At 36.2% G+C, this 17,093-nt stretch overlaps 1 protein-coding gene across 1 annotated transcript in view; it reads left to right on the plus strand.

The window, feature by feature from the left end:
- The window catches only part of ATE1 (arginyltransferase 1), a 161,617-nt gene that overhangs the window by 573 nt on the left and 143,951 nt on the right, over positions 1–17,093 (plus strand). Inside the window, exons 2-7 of the mRNA XM_012642381.1 lie at positions 2,039–2,102; positions 4,320–4,382; positions 8,397–8,500; positions 10,158–10,409; positions 12,834–13,063; positions 14,874–15,002. Of these exons, the coding sequence (XP_012497835.1) occupies positions 2,039–2,102; positions 4,320–4,382; positions 8,397–8,500; positions 10,158–10,409; positions 12,834–13,063; positions 14,874–15,002 (842 nt within the window). The remainder of the gene's footprint in view (positions 1–2,038; positions 2,103–4,319; positions 4,383–8,396; positions 8,501–10,157; positions 10,410–12,833; positions 13,064–14,873; positions 15,003–17,093) is intronic.

The following is a 17,093-nucleotide window of genomic DNA, read 5'->3' on the forward strand; positions in this document are numbered from 1 at the left end:
AAAAAAAAAAAAAAAAAGAAAAAAAAAAACCAAACCAGAAACCCACAGCTGCTTGGACAGGCGAGATCGTGATTGTCTTGCCAAAGTCTGAAAAGCGATGCCCGTTAGTGGGAGACGGGTTAAATAAATGATGGCGTGCCGGGAATACTAGAGAGTCTATAGTCGATGGCTGAGGCTGACCTGTAGGTACTGAGGTGGGAGCATCCCTGTGGTGAGTGCGAGACTCAGGGTGCAGGACAGTCGGGCGTGTGGTGTGTTTGTGTAGAAGAAGGTGTGAGTGTGTGAACACATGTGCACAGTCATGTACGCATTAAATGTCTCTGGAAGAATGTACAAGAATCTGGTGACAACAGTTGCCAGCAAGGGGGCCTGTTTGTCTTGATCTGTTTGACATTTTGACAGTTGCTCGTATGCCATGTCATCCTTTCACCCACCTCGATGACAGCAAAGCCAGCCCAGAGTTTTGTTTTGTTTTTCCATCACGATTCAGGTCTATTTCGGAAGATTTGTTGTTTGTAAACAAAACATCGTGTTTATTTCCTGCCACGTCTTGCATTTGGCTAACATAGAATGTAGAATCTATTATTTTAATAGAACTATCCTGTATTGTGGAAAACGAGATATGCACGAAGATATAAATTTAGGTATTTTCTATTAAAAATTTTAAGTGGGGAATGATTTGGTCGATTATGGTGTGTACATTCACTCATTCATTAAAAGTGTTTATTGGGTGCTTCTTGTGGGCAACGGTCTTGAGTAGACAGTTATGTAGTCATTAGAAGTGATGATTATGAAACCAGTGGAAAAATGATTATGCAGTGTAGAGTTAAATGGGGAAAATAAACAGGATGCAAATGGCATATGCGACATGATTATGGTACTGAAAGCAAAAAGGGCTAAGAGAAGTACACCAGATAGTGACAGTGGTTGCCTTAGAGTAATATCTTCTCTTTTTTAAGAATTTTTGTATTGTGACTATAGTATCTATATGTAATATGTTACATTAAACATGCCTAAAATTCATATTTTAATAGGTCCTTATTTTTTCCAATAATTTTAGTAAGAGAAAATTGGCTAATATAAATATCCTGTGTTTCAAGTTTGTGGAAGAAACCTGCCTTCAACCTTTTCATCTAGATAACTATACATTTCTGTCATTTCAATTTTAATTTTAATAACTTTTATAATAGGGCACCCACCTGTTGGGTAGGTGAGTTTTATTATTTTTATTTTATAGATGATGAGGTTGAGGCTCATAGGGTAACTTGCTGGTATTAGTGAGCACCTGCCAGATGTCCAGACATTTCTGTTGGACTATAGTGCCATGAGTTTTTTGATACATCCTACTCTGTGAAGCCTACCTTTATCTTTATGTATCTCGGATGCAGTTTGCTGTTTACAAAAGGGAAAAATCCATTTCTCTTTTAAAGTGAGTTCAGATATGCCTTTAAAAGTTTTCTTATAGTCTTTTTTTCATAGTTGTGTAATTCCATCATATTGGTAATCTCATGGTCCCTGTAATAATCTTCCTGTTCTTTAGCATTTGGGTTACTTTCAGTTTTTACACTTAGAAAGATTATTGCTATATACTTTTGTCTTATTTTAATATTGAAGACTGTTCTGTAAATATTAATATATACCTGTATATATATAAGAGTATGCATGAAAAAATTTGCTTTCTAATTTTTCTGAAGAGACCAGCATATTAAATCACTGGGGATATTATTAAAGTTGGAAGGTCTGATGCAGTCTGATTGCAGTGAGGACCTTAATATATGATGTCATAGAAACTATTGACTATCCCGAATTAAATGTAACCACTTTGATATATTTGATTTTTTAAAATTAAATTTTACTTTTAATTTGTGTTGTATGTATAGTATGTCAGAGTAGTAAATGTGAAGTTATGTACTCATTTCTCCAATGTGAATGTTCTAGAATTTTAGCCTGAACACTCATATTTTCTAAAATAACACTTTGAATTTAAAAAAGAAAAAAGTTCAGCCTGCTAAAATTAACACACTACTTATTTTTTTAGGCATGTGGGCACATTCCATGACAGTACAGGATTATCAGGATCTTATAGACCGAGGATGGCGAAGGTAAAGCTCCTTAACGCAGAAGCCCTCTTGCTATTACTCAGGTGGTTCTTATGATTAAAAAAGAGGGTATGTCTTTAAAATGTTTTCCTGTTGGAAAGAAGTTTAAAAACATTTTTGTTATATTCTTGTGTATAGTGATTTTGTTCTCTCTCTTTTAAAAAATGTTTATTAGGATAATTTAAAACATCCACAAAAACAAAGAGTACACTGTGATGAACCTTATATACTTATTGCTAAGCTTCAACAGTTCCTAATATCCTGCCGGTCCCATTTCATTGGTGCTCCTTCTCCTCTCCACTCTGAGTACTTTACAGCAAATTACATCTGTGCATTTTTATTGCAGATACCATATCAATATGCCCATAATAAGTATGTATCTTTTTTTTTTTTTTGAGACAGAGTCCAGCTCTGTTGCCCTGGCTAGAGTGCCGTAGCGTCAGCCTAGCTCACAGCAACCTCAAACTCCTGGGCTCAAGCGATCCTCCTGCCTCAGCCTCCCAAGTAGCTGGGACTACAGGCATGCGCCACCATGCCTGGCTAATTTTTTCTCTCTCTACATATTTTTAGTTGTCCAGATAATTTCTTTCTATTTTTAGTAGAGACGGGGGGTCTCGCTCTTGCTCAGGCTGGTCTCGAACTCCTGACCTTGAGCGATCCACCCGCCTTGGACTCCCGGAGTGCTAGGATTACAGGCGTGAACCACCGCGCCCGGCCATAAGTATGTATCTTTAAGAGAGAAGTATTCTTTTTTCCTTTCTAATGTATTCACGATACCATTATTATACCTTACAAAATTAATGATAACTCTTAGATACTAGCTGTTATCCACTTTTGATGATATTTTCCAGATTGTCTCAAAAATTTCTTTTTTAATAGTTGGTTTATTTGAATTAGGATTCCATTAAGGTCCACACATTGCCTTTTTGGATAGTTATTTTTATGCAGATGATTTTTAAGTAACTCTTAGGTAAAGTTCCTCATGCAAATATAAGTAATGTTAAATACTCTATGCCAATACCCTTCAATAGACTTGGGATTGTGAGCTCCAGCTGAAGCATCACAACTTTCCTTAAGCTTAATAATGAGACTCAAAAGGTAGACATAGCTAAGATGTTGAAGGACTTCATTTGCCATGATAAGGAACTCTTTTACTTAAAAGGTAGAAGGGAGCCATTGAAGGAATTTATGTAAGGAGGAAATCCAGTGGAGTTTGTTTTGGGAAAGATCGTTCAGATAGTAGAGAGATGTTTGAGGGGGTGGTCATGGAGGCAGGAAGATGAGTTCCAGAGGTTATTGCACTATCCACATGTGAGATGATGAGGACTGGCTTCTTAGTGGCAATGCTAATAGAGGAGGGGACAAATTTAAGATAAGTTTTAGAGGTGGAAAGCTTGCTGACAGGATATACAGGTGAATTAGAAGAAGTCTAAAAAGACTCCCAGGTTTCTGGCTTGAGAGCTGAATGAATGGTTCTGTTATTACCATCGTTGTGGATTGCATGGAAAGCATCAGGTTAGTTTTTGGGTGCTTTGTGTGGTACATGTGGAATACCCAAGTGTGGCTGTCACAGGTAGCAGCATACATCATTCCCACAGTATTGTGGGCAGTTTTCTCTCATTGCTCTGTAGTATTGAGGATGGTGGCAGGTGAAGGCAGGGAAGGGATTCTAGATGCTGTTGTGAGGGTAGTTGAGATGATTAGCCTTAGAGCAGTGATCCTCAGCCTTTTTGGCACTAGGGACTGGTTTCTTAGAAGACAATTTTTCCACGGATGGGAGGTGGGGGTGGGTGGGAGGCGGACCTCAGGCAGTGATATGAGCACTGGGGAGCGCGATAAATACAGATGAAGCTTCGCTCACTCACCTGCCACCCACCTCCTGCTGTGTGCCCCTCCTTTCCTAAGTTTCATGGCAGACAATTTTTTTTGAGGGGGGGGTGGGGCCAGCAGAGCTCTAGGGCCTAGTCCCTAACAGGCTGCAGACTGGGGGTTGGGGACCGCAGCCTCAGAGGACATAAATAAAACTTGAGGAACTAAAAGACTGGGTTCTATTCGTACTTTGAAGATTGTTTAGCTTATGAAGAGTAATTAAAACTAAATGCATTTTTACACTATTGATTAAATTTTTTACCCTGAGTTCATTTAGTGCTCCTTTACTAATCTAGTTTGGTATATGTGAAAAATAAATAAGAAATTAACAAAGTATTTTTGTAATTTTAGAAGTGGAAAATATGTGTACAAACCTGTCATGAATCGAACATGTTGTCCTCAGTATACAATAAGGTAAGAATTTTAATTAGTAGAAATAGGATCTATAATATGAAGATTACGTATAATTTTTTAGTAGTCTCTTGTGCTTTTTAAAATGTTAATTTCCACCCCACGAAGGCATTCTTTTTAAGCAAAAGTAAATAAGTTATGTCTTTTCTTCGTACTGGTGCTATATTTGTGTGCTCATCAAACCTTTTAATAATACTGTTTAATTGGTTGGATATAAATATGTGAAAACATACCTTCTTAGCCATCTCATCTATAAATTCCATGAAATATTGGGAAAATATTGGTAAATGTTCAAATTACCTTTAGATGTCAAATTTTTGTAGGACTTAGGATTTTCTGCATTCTGGGGTATTCCTTGACACTGCTTGCATTCAAGCAATACTACAGGAGCAATTAGTTGTTAAGAGTAGGGCTTAAACTTAATCTGCCACTTGCACATTCAGAGTTCAGTTTTCTTAAATGGAAAACTTAAACTAAAAAGTCTATTTTTCCTACAGAGTGTTTGTTGGATTTTTCATAATCTTTTGGGTTTTCTACGCATGTCCCCCACCCATCCTAACATAGAAGAATTTTCTCTACTTTTTTGGCTATTATGGTCATCATTTTCTTTTTCTTCATCTTTGTTTTTTTTTTTTTGATAGAAAATATGGAGAGTACATTAACATTTTGAAGTATGTATTTGTTTCCAGTTTCAATGTGTACATGTACTCTAAATAAGAAAATCAGACCCAGTCCTATCCATCACCTTTTTGTCTGGTCTGCACTGCTATTTCCCTTAGTTGCTCTTGTTACAGACCATTTTCAGAATGTGAAGGAAGTTATAGCCTCTCTCTGCCCTTCTCCATCCCACCAAAGGCATATAATCACAAATACCTAACACTTTGCATGTTAATTTTAGGATGATCACAGACTTCCAGAGGTCCACTGATCCCTAAATAAGAGCCTTTCTCTTACCTAACTGGATATCAGATTGGAAGATGACAAGGAGAAAAGATGAGTGTCTGGTTTGCTGACATCATCTTGTTACATGAAGGATAGAATGACAGAGTAGCTTGTGTTGTCCTCTTCCAGCTTTTGTGGTTATGAAGAGAAGACATTTTCTAAGGCAGAAGTCATTTTCCTTCAAATAGCAATTGGATTATGGACAGAATTCTGTTAAGTTTTAAGTTGGTTGTCTTGAACCCTGAGAATCTTTATGATTATAAAAGGCTGATTTCAGTTGGTTACGGAAGAGATAAAGCATTCAAAATATATCTGGTGCCTCTTATATGCAAAGCACTATTCTAGGTATACTGCCTTTCTAAAAGGGATTCAATTTATATTGCAAAACAAAGTAGTTATAAAATGTGATTTTTGCATTTAACATGGAATCATAGTTTTCTGAATTGTTACTCTTTACACAATTTCATTATATATCTTGTGGAATCATTTTCAAAGTTTACTCTTCTGGTTATTTTACTTCATGTACTACAGTAGTTACACTGAGAATTTATATACAGGAAAGGAGGTTATAGCCTACAACTTAGCTTCTTGTTAGGCAGAAGTTGGGGTCTGTGCAGTCTGTGAGCATAAATGAAGATGAACTTCTCTGGCTATGAATTTTTTTTTCATATCAGAATTATACATGCTCATAGTTCACAGTGTCAAATAGTTCCATAAAGCTCATTGTGGGAAATAGCAGTCTCCAAACTCCCCTTTTCTGTTACCTGTTTCCCAGTGGCAGTCACCTTTCAATGTTTTAACTGATTGTTTTGGTTTTTCATCGCCCTGTCTTTAAGTAACATGATTATATAATTGTAATATGTAATTTTTTTCTTTTAGTTTTCTCCCTTATTTCTGGGATCCTCTCTATGAAAGATCAGGATTCAGTTTTCTTTCATCTCTGTTCCCCTGCCATACTGAAGCTCCTCTTGTCCTCACCCCCAACTTCCCATTTAGAAGTATTTATAATTTTGGATGAACGTACTCAGATCATTATGACTGTGTAAATATGCTTCACAGCTGAGCCATGTGGTATACTATGATTACTTTTCCCTTCCTGCACACGTTTTTGCTCTCTCTGGAGTTACTAATTATCAGAGTCTTCTATATAACTATTACCAGTTTATTTTGACATGTTCTCCCATTCGTGTAAGTTTCTTCTTAGAATGTTTAGATGCATTGAGTACTTTAACAGTTGAAAGTCTTTTGTGGACCCTTCTGACCTGCTGTGATCTGGACAGTTTACCCTCCACACCTAAAGCATCACTGTCATCCTGATATTCTCTCTACTGTCATCTTGGGGAATTCTCTTTAGCTATTGAGTTGGATCCCTTTTTTCCTTGGGTCGTTCCCTTATTTTAGTGAAGCACATCCTCTAATAGCTTCCTGAGAAAAAGTGCAGGAGGGATAAATTTTTTTTTGAGACTTTGCGTGTCTAAAAATGTTTTAATTTACTGCTAAGATTTATGGTTCGGCTGAGTACAGACGTGTCGCATGACAATAATTTCCCTTTAGAATTTTGAAGCCTTTACTCCATTATGTCTTATTACTGTTGAGAAGTGCAGTGTTATTCTGATTCTTGTACTTTTGTCCAAAACTTGTTCCTTATCTTTGGAAGCTTTTTTGTCCTCGGTTTTCTTCTGTTTCATAGCATGTTTGGCTGTGTGTCTGTTTTTATCCATTGTGTATGGACTTGAGGGGCCCTTCTTATCTGAGAGCTCCTACCATCATTTTCTTCAGGTCAGGGACATTTTCTTGAATTTTGTTTTAATTTCCTCTATTTTCTTTCTTTTCTTCTTTAATGCCTTTATTTAGATATTGGACCTTTTACAGTGGTCCTCTTCTTTTCTCTTCAGTTTTTCATCTCTTTTTTGTAGAATCTTCTGAGAGATTATTTCCTCAACTTTATTTTCCAAGTTTTTTTCTTAGTTTTTTAATTTCTTCTATCATATTTTTACATATGAAGGTCTTTTTGTTTTTAGACTTTCTCTCTCTCATAGACTTTCTCTCTTTCTCCCCCTCTTTTTTAATAACATCCTGTTATTTTATGATTGTAATAGCTTAAGAGAAATACGATTTCGCTGAGGATTTTTTTTTTTTTTTTTTTTTTAGGGATTCTCTTCTTCCATAGTCTTCCCTTTCTCCAATTTGTTGGTACCTGTCTTTGTAGTAGGCCCTCCTCAAGCATCTACTGATTCCTGCTTTTCAGTGTTCCACTGGGAATTCTGTGTGCCCAGTGGGTCTTGTTTACTGTGGGCTTTGGGTATGTCTTGGCCTTGTTTATTGTGGGTGCTCTGGCTGGGCTGTTCTGGGGAATCCCGGATGTTAGTATTTTTAGGTCTGATCACATTGTGGAGAGAAAATGTAGCTTGCTGGTGTTCTTGGGCTGGGTTGGGGATCTCAACATTCCATATGTACACTATGATTTAAGCTTCCTGCCTGCCGGACAGTACCATTGTTTCCAACCGTGCCTCTTATCCCTCATGTAAGAGGCTCTATTTTTTATTCTTTCCTGAAAGTTTGCAATTTTCTGCTGGGTTGAATAGGGAGTCTGCGGGTGGGAGAGTGGATCTGACATCTATCTTAACTGCTTTGAAAACAGTCATATAAGGGATTCTCTTATTCTCAACCCACCTTTACTCATATTTCCAGAGGTATCAGGTATCATCAATCCCTAAGACTTTTAGGGGTAATGTAGAGAAAATTGGATATCTTTTTGGTTTTTCCCACTGTTAGCTTAGGATTCAGCTTTTTCTTTGGTCTATTAAGTCAGTTGCCACTTACTCATTTGTTTTCCAACTTTCAGCACTTCTCCGATTCTCTTTTTTCTAGTGGTTCATGTCTTTTTCTTCTTTTTTAATCTCTTAACTGTAGATTTAGTGTGATTTAGGGTGGGATTAGAGGAGGCTTCATTAAACCCCATCTATAGCCAGTAATCTCAGGCAGAAGATTTGCCTCATTATGTAGGTAACTATCCAGAGCTGATTTTATTTCAAGTTTGAGTTCACTTTTTAAATATTTCTTTTGCTTTCCTAGGTGCCGACCTTTACATTTTCAGCCTTCAAAATCTCACAAGAAGGTTTTGAAAAAAATGTTGAAATTTCTGGCTAAAGGGGAAATCTCCAAAGGAAATTGTGAGGGTAAGATGAGATGGGGTCATGAACTTTACTTTAAATTGATGTCTCTTTCCAAGGGTCCCACTTTCAGTTGTCTTGAGTTAGGTAGGGGAGGGAGTCATTACTACAATCATGTACTTCTGCTACTATGACAACGACCACTATTGGCACTGCTCTTACTGTTACTCTGGCCCCCAAATCCAAGGATATAGCAAATATATACCAAATATATACCAGGAGAGTCTATCTTGGGAAGAAAATTGAGGGTCATTTTAAAGATGTTGTGATTTCCTAGAGTTTCTTGAAATGTCAGTTTTCAAAGTGACATTTGAAACATTGACATTTGACATTTCAAAGTGACATTTTGACAACTCATCTTACTTGATTCTAATAATATCCTTATGAATTAAATAGAAAGTGGCATTATCTCTAGAGAAACAGATGCATACGTGCAGCTTACACGAGATGGTACGGCTGCTTCTAATGCTAAGTAAAGATCAGGTTTTCTGTGTTTGAGTAAGCTTTTACTTTGGTAAAGTATATTGTCTGAAATTTTCTTTCTCATTTGGCTGATAAATTTTGAATTATGAGTGACTTTCCTAAAAGATAATTAGTAGCATTTAATTAACTTTATTATTAACTTTTTTTAGAGATAGGATCTTGCTTTGTCATCTAGGCTGGAGTGCAGTGGTGTGATCATAACTCACTGCAGCCTTGAACCTCTGGGCTCAAGTGATCCTCCCTCCTCAGCCTCCCATGTAACTGGGACTACAGGTGCATACCACCATACCAGCTGATTTTTAAATTTTTTGTAGAGAAGAGGTCTCATTATGTTGCCCAGGATGGTCTTGAACTCCTGGCCTCAAGTGATCTTCCCACCTCAGCCTCCCAAAGTGCTGGGATTATAGGTGTAAGCCACCATGCCTGGCTAGTGTTTAACTAACTTTAGTTGCAGATGCTTTGCTTTTTCTGTTTTTTTGGTGCTTTTGCTTTTTTGTTTGTTTGTTTGTTTTTTTTACTTTTTCCTGTAAGAGTAACTAACTGCACATAAGTGAGCATAAGAATTGGGAATGCCACTCATTCTTAGAGCTGTTTCTCACAATTGCCATAGGAAATGCCTAATCCTGGGAATCTCCCTGCCCAGTCTTAGCTCATTAATTCATTCCTTTAGAAAGGACTAAACAGTTGTGACAAAGAGACACCAAAATGCAATGACTAAAAAAATGATAGAAGTTTGTTTCTCTCTTCATGTAACAGTCCAGTCTGGGTGTTCTAGGTCAGCCTGCAGCTCTGCTCCCCTCAGACATTCTGGGACTTTCTTCAACATGTGATTTCCTAGGTTGCTCTGGTTTTTACTTATCCAGCTATTGGGGAGGGGAAAGGGTGGAAATCCAGAGTCAAAAATGTCCTTTAAAATAAGTAGGGCAAAATTAGACATATTTGTGTTATATTCCAGTGGTGGGAGCTTGGTCACCACTTGAAAAGGGCCTGGCAGGGCATTCCACTGCTAGGGTGCCACAGACTTAAGTTCAGCTCTCTTGCTTTAGAAGATGGGAGAATGGATTTAGTGGACATACAGGAGTCCCTGCCACCATGGATAATAGGGGCATTGTATTCCTGCATTTATATTAATTGTGTCAAATTATCTGACTGATTGACTTCCATTTCTTCTGTTTTGTAGATGAGCCCATGGATTCTACAATGGATGATGCTGTTGCGGGTGACTTTGCGTTGATAAATAAATTGGACATACGGTGTGATCTCAAAACGCTTAGTGATGACCTCAAAGAGAGCTTTGAGAGTGAAGACATGAAAGGGAAAAACTCCAAGAAGGAAGAATCTAGTGAATTAATTCAGTCACAGGATGTAGAAGAGAAGTTGGGCTCTGGTGAACCATCGCATCTGGTTAAAGTTCATACAGTTCCTAAGCCAGGTAGTGAAAGTCTGATGCCAAGTCATATTAACTGCTTTTCTCTTTGCTTGAGTCATTGTAAACCCTGGGCCCTTCATCACCCAAAAAGATGAATTACTTATGCAATCTGTAAAATAGAACACTGTTTCATACAACTTACTATTATCTGGTTTTAGGTGGCCAAATCGTGTCTTTTTAAAACTACTTAAAAAGCCTGAAAAAGCCTTATCTCCACATTTTAAAAGAGTCGCATTTCTCCTTACTGCCTTGGGGCCTTAGACGTTTGAGAAACAAATTTTTGTCCTTTGGGCTTAGTTAGAAATTATGCAGGTCTACTAAAGTCTATTCAAATCACTTGGGGCTAATATGGAATTCCTGACTTGCTTTGAACCTCTGTGGAGGCAGGGTTGGTGTGGTGTATTGATTTTTCACTGATGATCTGTTTCCATTCTGTCGAAGGTATTTATGTATCCCCTAAATATGCTGAAATCCTAATTTCTTGTCCATTGTAGTTAGTAATGTGGTAGTATGTAGAGAAAAACATGATAAGGATTGCTTAGTCCAGTGAATTAATTAGTGTAAAGATGACATAGGTAGTCTTTTATAAAATTACAGAAAATTTGTGTTTCTCAGTTCATTCTCCATATTTTTTAAATTCATTAATTTTAAAACTTCGGTTAGGGCATGTAATTTTCAGTAACTATAGAAAATGCAGGGTTTTCTTTTTCTTATTACTGTTTATTGGACGCTTGTATAGGTAAAACATTTTAGGTATTGGTGATGCAAATAATAGCTAATAGTAATAGGTAACTCTAATTGAAAGGTAGATACTTTTTTAGAAGCTACACATGCATTAGTTCAATTTATCCTCACAGGAACTCTATAGGTAGGACTGGTTTTTGTCTTACTTGTACAGGCAAGGAAACTTGCCCAGTGTCATCTAGACAACTGACGGAGCTGGTCCATGACCTCAGGCAGCCTGTGTCAGAGTACCAGTTCTTAACTGTTGTGCCTCTCAGAACAAATTTGAGAAAAGACATAGTGCCTGGCCTACGAAAATTAATTCTATAAGGCAATAGAGTAATGATCAATTATAGAATTAGTTTTTTGTTACCTGGTTATTAGACTTAAAGTCTTTTTTAAATAGGTAAACTTTTAGTCAGAAACTTGTTAGTGAAGTAGTGATACGATTTCAATTATTTGTGAACTCACTATTTTCTCATCAGATTTGTTTCTTTTGATCAGTTCTTGGTCTCTGGCAAGTCCTTTAACCACTCTAGGTCTTAATTTTCTTCCCTCTAAAAACTGAATTTGTTAGTCATAAACCTTCATTTTGCTGACTTTTACATGATTTGTGAATACTGTGTTTTGAGATCGTGGAATAAATAGCTTATTTCTTTTATTCGTTAATAGCTTTTTTAAAAAAAAAAAGACTAAAACATTGTTAGAGAATTTGGAGAAAAGACAACACTGCAAAAAAAAGAAAAGGAAAATCCTTTCTTTCTAAATTCAAGTAAAATGACTATTAACATGGTGTCATTTCTCTCCAGGCATTTTTCTAAATATTTTTAATGTGTATATTTATACATAACTGGAATTATTTTTAAACATTTTATAGTGAGAAATCCTCTAAAGTTTCAAAGCATTAAAAATGGCTGTATGATATTCTGTTGCTTAGCTATTCTAAAAATTGTGTAAATATTCTATAATTGGGCATTTAGGTTATCTTGAGGCTTTGTTTGTATTCATCATTATTTGCCTTTATCTCTTGCGATTTTCTCAGGATGGATTTTTTGAAGAAGACTTACCAGAATAAATACTACTCATAAACATTTATACTTTGTAATAGTTAAAATTTTTGTATTTTAAAGGGCTGTTTGATATTTGATCTTTTAATTAGAACAAAATTCTGATTAACTAGAATTGAACAATGAGACCCAAATACCTGCAGTATTTGGAGAGAGACACAGATACAGTCAACTAACAAGGATTTTCTTTTTTTCATTAAAAAAACCTGCCAAAGTTTGTTCTGGGATCAGTACTCATTTATACCTGGTTCCTAAGTGTTTAATATTTATCGATGTCACCAATGTCTCTCAGAAATGTTGGCCAGCGATAGCATTGTCTTGAAGCAGAAGATATTTGATTATGTTCTTCCTACTTATAAAGGCAGAGAAGTGAATGAATATTTTAAGATTTTCAACAGTAAGAGCTACCTTAACAATTTTCCATGACTATTTACTTTTTTTTGGCCACTCATGCTTCTGAGGTAGAATTTTAAGATCAACTTTTAGAGCTTTATACCAGGATCCTCTGAAACATCCACCCCAAAGCTAGCCTAACTGTTGGAACTCTTTGGACTTACTCTATGGAATCTTTGAGACTCTTGAAAAAACATTTCTAGAGTCGAATGTGGTTGGTCTAATATTTTGAATTTCTTTTTAGGCAAAGGGGCTGATTTGAGTAAGCCTCCATGTCGAAAAGCAAAGGAAATCCGGAAAGAAAGGAAAAGGTTAAAACTCATGCAGCAAAACCCAGCTGGAGAACTCGAGGGCTTCCAGGCTCAGAGTCAGCCACCATTTTTGTTCCCACCAAAGGCTAAATCCAACCAGCCCAAATCACTTGAAGATTTAATTTTGGAATCTTTACCAGAGGATGCATCACACAAGTTAGAGGTACTTTGGAGGATTTTTGTTGTTTGTTTTATTTTTTGGTTTTTATGGGTACCTCATTTATTTTCATTGTAGGTAATACCGATCAGTTGACATTTTGCTAATTAAATGATGAGAAACTAAAGAGAATTGAGATGGAGTAGCATTTGCTAAGTTAACTGCTATGTTGGAGAGAAGTCTTTTTTTAAAAATATTTTTTGAAAATAGTTCAGGCAGTTGCCTGCTAAAGTTATGAAAACTATTTTTATTTTAGCATGTTATTTTATGCAGAGTGCTCTGGATTTTGTATCTCTTAAAATTTAGTAATTAAAGTGAAAAAGAAAAATACTCTTTAAAATTTCATTTTTGGCAGTTTGGATTTAGATAGCAAAAGAGAATCACACTAGGCAAATTACTGTTTTATCCATTATAATATTCTGATCTTGACCAAGGCAGCAAATGATGTTGCATATGTAAGGTAGCAGTTAGGAATTACCTAAATGGTGCTGAATTGTACTACTAAAATGCTCTCTCACTAATGCCCAAACCAATTTAGGCGTCATATGAGTACTTCCAGAGCCAAATTCCTTCCTTTTTTCCAAATTGGTTTACATTTCTAGATCAAATCTAGATTTCTCAGTTTTAGTTTTTCATATATAAAGTAGTTCTAAAACATTAACCATAATGATTTTCTCATACCTGATTAGTAATTGGTTAGCCTTCCAATTTATAGCTTACGGTCATCTGAGATATCATTTTTCACTAAAGACCGATACTAAAATTTAACTTGGATGCATTCTATACCTTAGGACGATATTATCAGACATATATTTTAACTTTTTATAACTCCTTGGCTACTCTGATTTTGATAGACTTTTTTCCTTCAAAAATTGTAAAGAGATTTGTACCCACTATATAAAATATTTTATGAATTCTTTTGATCATAAGTAGTGTATGCAGGGAGCCAAGCACACCTCACATAACAGATCCATGGTAATACATTTTACTTTTTTATTGTAATGATATCCGGGATGTATAAAGAGATTTGTTATCCACTGGGTGTCGCTCTTTCTTAACGGAAGACGTCTCATGGCACACACGAAAAGTTTTCAGTTATGCCTTCAAGTGTTGCATTTGATTTTCTGTTTTACTATTCTGTTTTGCTAACATTTTAAACTGGTTAGTAAATAATTAATGTTAAAATAAAAGCCATTACTGTGTGCAATTACTCTTTTAAACTCATCTTCATTTTACATACAAGTAAACTAAGGCACAGAGTGGTTATTTTTCTTGACTAGGATGGGGACATTAGAAGAGTTGAGCAAGGGAGATCTGACTTAGAGTCATAGTTCCTAGCTGTGCTATGAAATAGGAATACCTTGAGAGGGTTGTCTTTTGTACTTATAAAACTTGCAAGTTTAGAATTAGCAGTGATGAATGTAAGAGTGCAAAATATATGTTCATATTTTTAGTCTGACTGACTTAGCGATGGTGAGTTACATACAACTAAAATTAAAGGGTGTTTACTTGTGTTTGTGTCACAGTGCCAGAAGGATGCTGCCGGTTTACAGCAGAGGCAGGCTTATATAATTCAGTCATGAAAGCCGAGGCTTAGAATTTAGAGGGGATCCTCCTCTGCCTTCTTAATGAGTCTACAAGTTATAACTTTTTAATTTATTTGCTAACTGGTTGATTTTTAATGTCAAAATATTATGTTTATGCTTTAATATTTGTTTCAAAGCTTCTTTTTTTTGGGTGACAGGTACTGGTAATGCATATTCCATGGAATGAATGAATGAATTAATGAACATTGTTTTTTTAACTCCTTCTGAAGGTGAGGCTGGTGAGATCATCTCCACCAAGTTCTCAGTTCAAAGCCACATTTCAAGACTCTTACCAGGTCTATAAACGTTACCAGATGGTTATTCACAAGGACCCACCTGAAAAACCAAATGTGAGCCAGGTCAGCAGGCCAAGTGTAATTTTTCTGTACAAACAGAACTTTCCCTTCCATTTGATATCATGGTGTGAAATCTTGGTTTATTTGTGGTACATTTTATTTATGTTCAATTTGCAGCATATTTGCCAAGAGATAGGACTGTGAATTAATGGACATTCTGAAAGTGCAGATTTTACCTAGTGCCATAGTAAGTGCCCATTCATGTGTAATTTTTAGAGTGGAAAGCATGTAAAATTACCTTTATTTAAAGTCACTATGTTTAGATGCATTTAATAAATAGAGCTCTAAATTAAAATATGGTATTTTAATTTAAATATAAGGCAAAAAACTTTATTTTTATGGTAGGTATACTTTACCTAACACAGTTAATATGCTTTATTCATATTTAAAAGTCATATGCAGAAAGAGTTCATAATAGCTAAATTATTCTTATTTAATGTACTGCTATGCACAACTGAGTGGGACTAGAAAAGTAGATAGTAGAAATTTTTAATGGACCTCCTCATATACTTATAATTTTATAAATCAAATAACCCAAGAAAAATCTGGGAGGGAAAAAAGCTTAAAACACCTTTATAAGGAGAGGTGGCAAAAGTAGTGGCCATGACAACAGTTAGCAACAACATTGACTCTAGTGTATGCAGGGAACTACAATAGGCAGATAGAGAAATAAATAAAATCAAGCAAAAACAAATTGTCCCGGCTTTTATAAGATTTTCATAAGTTTTAGTATAAAGTTAGCACTTCAGGCTCTGTGCCAGCCATGCCATTCCAGGGTTTCTTCTTTTTATGACAAATTCCAATGCCGAGCTTTGGAAGTGGATTTGCGGAGATCTTACTCTAGCCTCACCTTCAGAAGCACATCATCAGTTAAAGATGTTTCAGTGGCATTTGCTTGTATTTTCCTTGCTCTGAAGGTGAGGTTAGTACCTGTCTCCTTTGAGGACCCAGAGTTCAAGTCGTCCTTCAGCCAGTCCTTTTCTTTATATGTCAAGTATCAAATGGCCATACACCAGGATCCGCCTGATGAATGTGGGAAGACTGAGGTACCGTTTATTGAATGTTTTTTCTGTGTTGATGAGGTTGTCTATGAAGAAGCATAATATATAACCTTCTTATGCAATTTTCTTGACTGTCAAGTAGAGCTGATGATCTTTTCACTGTGTATTACTGAACTTTTACGAAAATAAGTCATACACTTGAGCATTTTAAATCCTTAGAAAAAAAGGATTGCAAATTCAGGCTATGTTTTTATTCAGTGTTCTCTGCAGGAACCTGAATGTAGTACATTTGTATGTTCCGTCATGCAGCATAAGTCAGCATACATTTACCGAGTGCCCATTGTGTGCCAGACTGTGTGCCACAGAACAAAAGGAAGAGTCTCTGTCTTCAAGAAATTGATAATCAAAAGGGAAAGACAGACCATTAATAGGCAAAAATATCTTAAGAAATGAACGGAAAGGAAATATGTATACCTAACCTACCAAACATTGTAGCTTAGCCTGCCTTAACCGTGCTCGAAATGCTTAAATTGGCCTGTAGTTGGGCAAAATCACCTAACGCAAAGTCTGTTTTATAATAAAGTGTTGCATAATTCATGTTATTTTATTGAATGCTATGCTTAAAGTGAAAAACAGAACAATTTCGTACCATTGTAAGGTTGAACAGGCATTAAGTCAGAGACCGTATGTTGAGATTATTGTAGAGAGCATTATTTAACAAGCATTTGTTGAGGGCCTATCTTTCCTAGGCTGGGGATATTGAAATGAATGAGATGGTATAGTTGTCACAGTGGACCAGTGATGTGTTTAATATGACAGATACAGAAGAATTAGAGTTTTGATTTTTTTGTTTGCTTTTATTTTTTTTAATGACACAGGATGTGTAAGCTAAAAGGAGAGGATTAATAAGGCAGGAGTTAATTCTGCATGTTCCCTGAGAGAGGACTGACTTCCCAGGTCTCCCAGAGAATTCTAGCTTAAAGTATGGTCTGTGGCCGGGCACGGTGGCTCACGCCTGTAATCCTAGCACTCTGGGAGGCCGAGGCGGGCGGATCGTTCTGAGCTCAGGAGTTCGAGACCAGCCTGAGCAAGA

The sequence above is a fragment of the Propithecus coquereli genome, unplaced genomic scaffold (assembly GCF_000956105.1).
Source record: "Propithecus coquereli isolate 6110/MARCELLA unplaced genomic scaffold, Pcoq_1.0 Scaffold179, whole genome shotgun sequence".
NCBI classification, from domain to species: domain Eukaryota; kingdom Metazoa; phylum Chordata; class Mammalia; order Primates; family Indriidae; genus Propithecus; species Propithecus coquereli.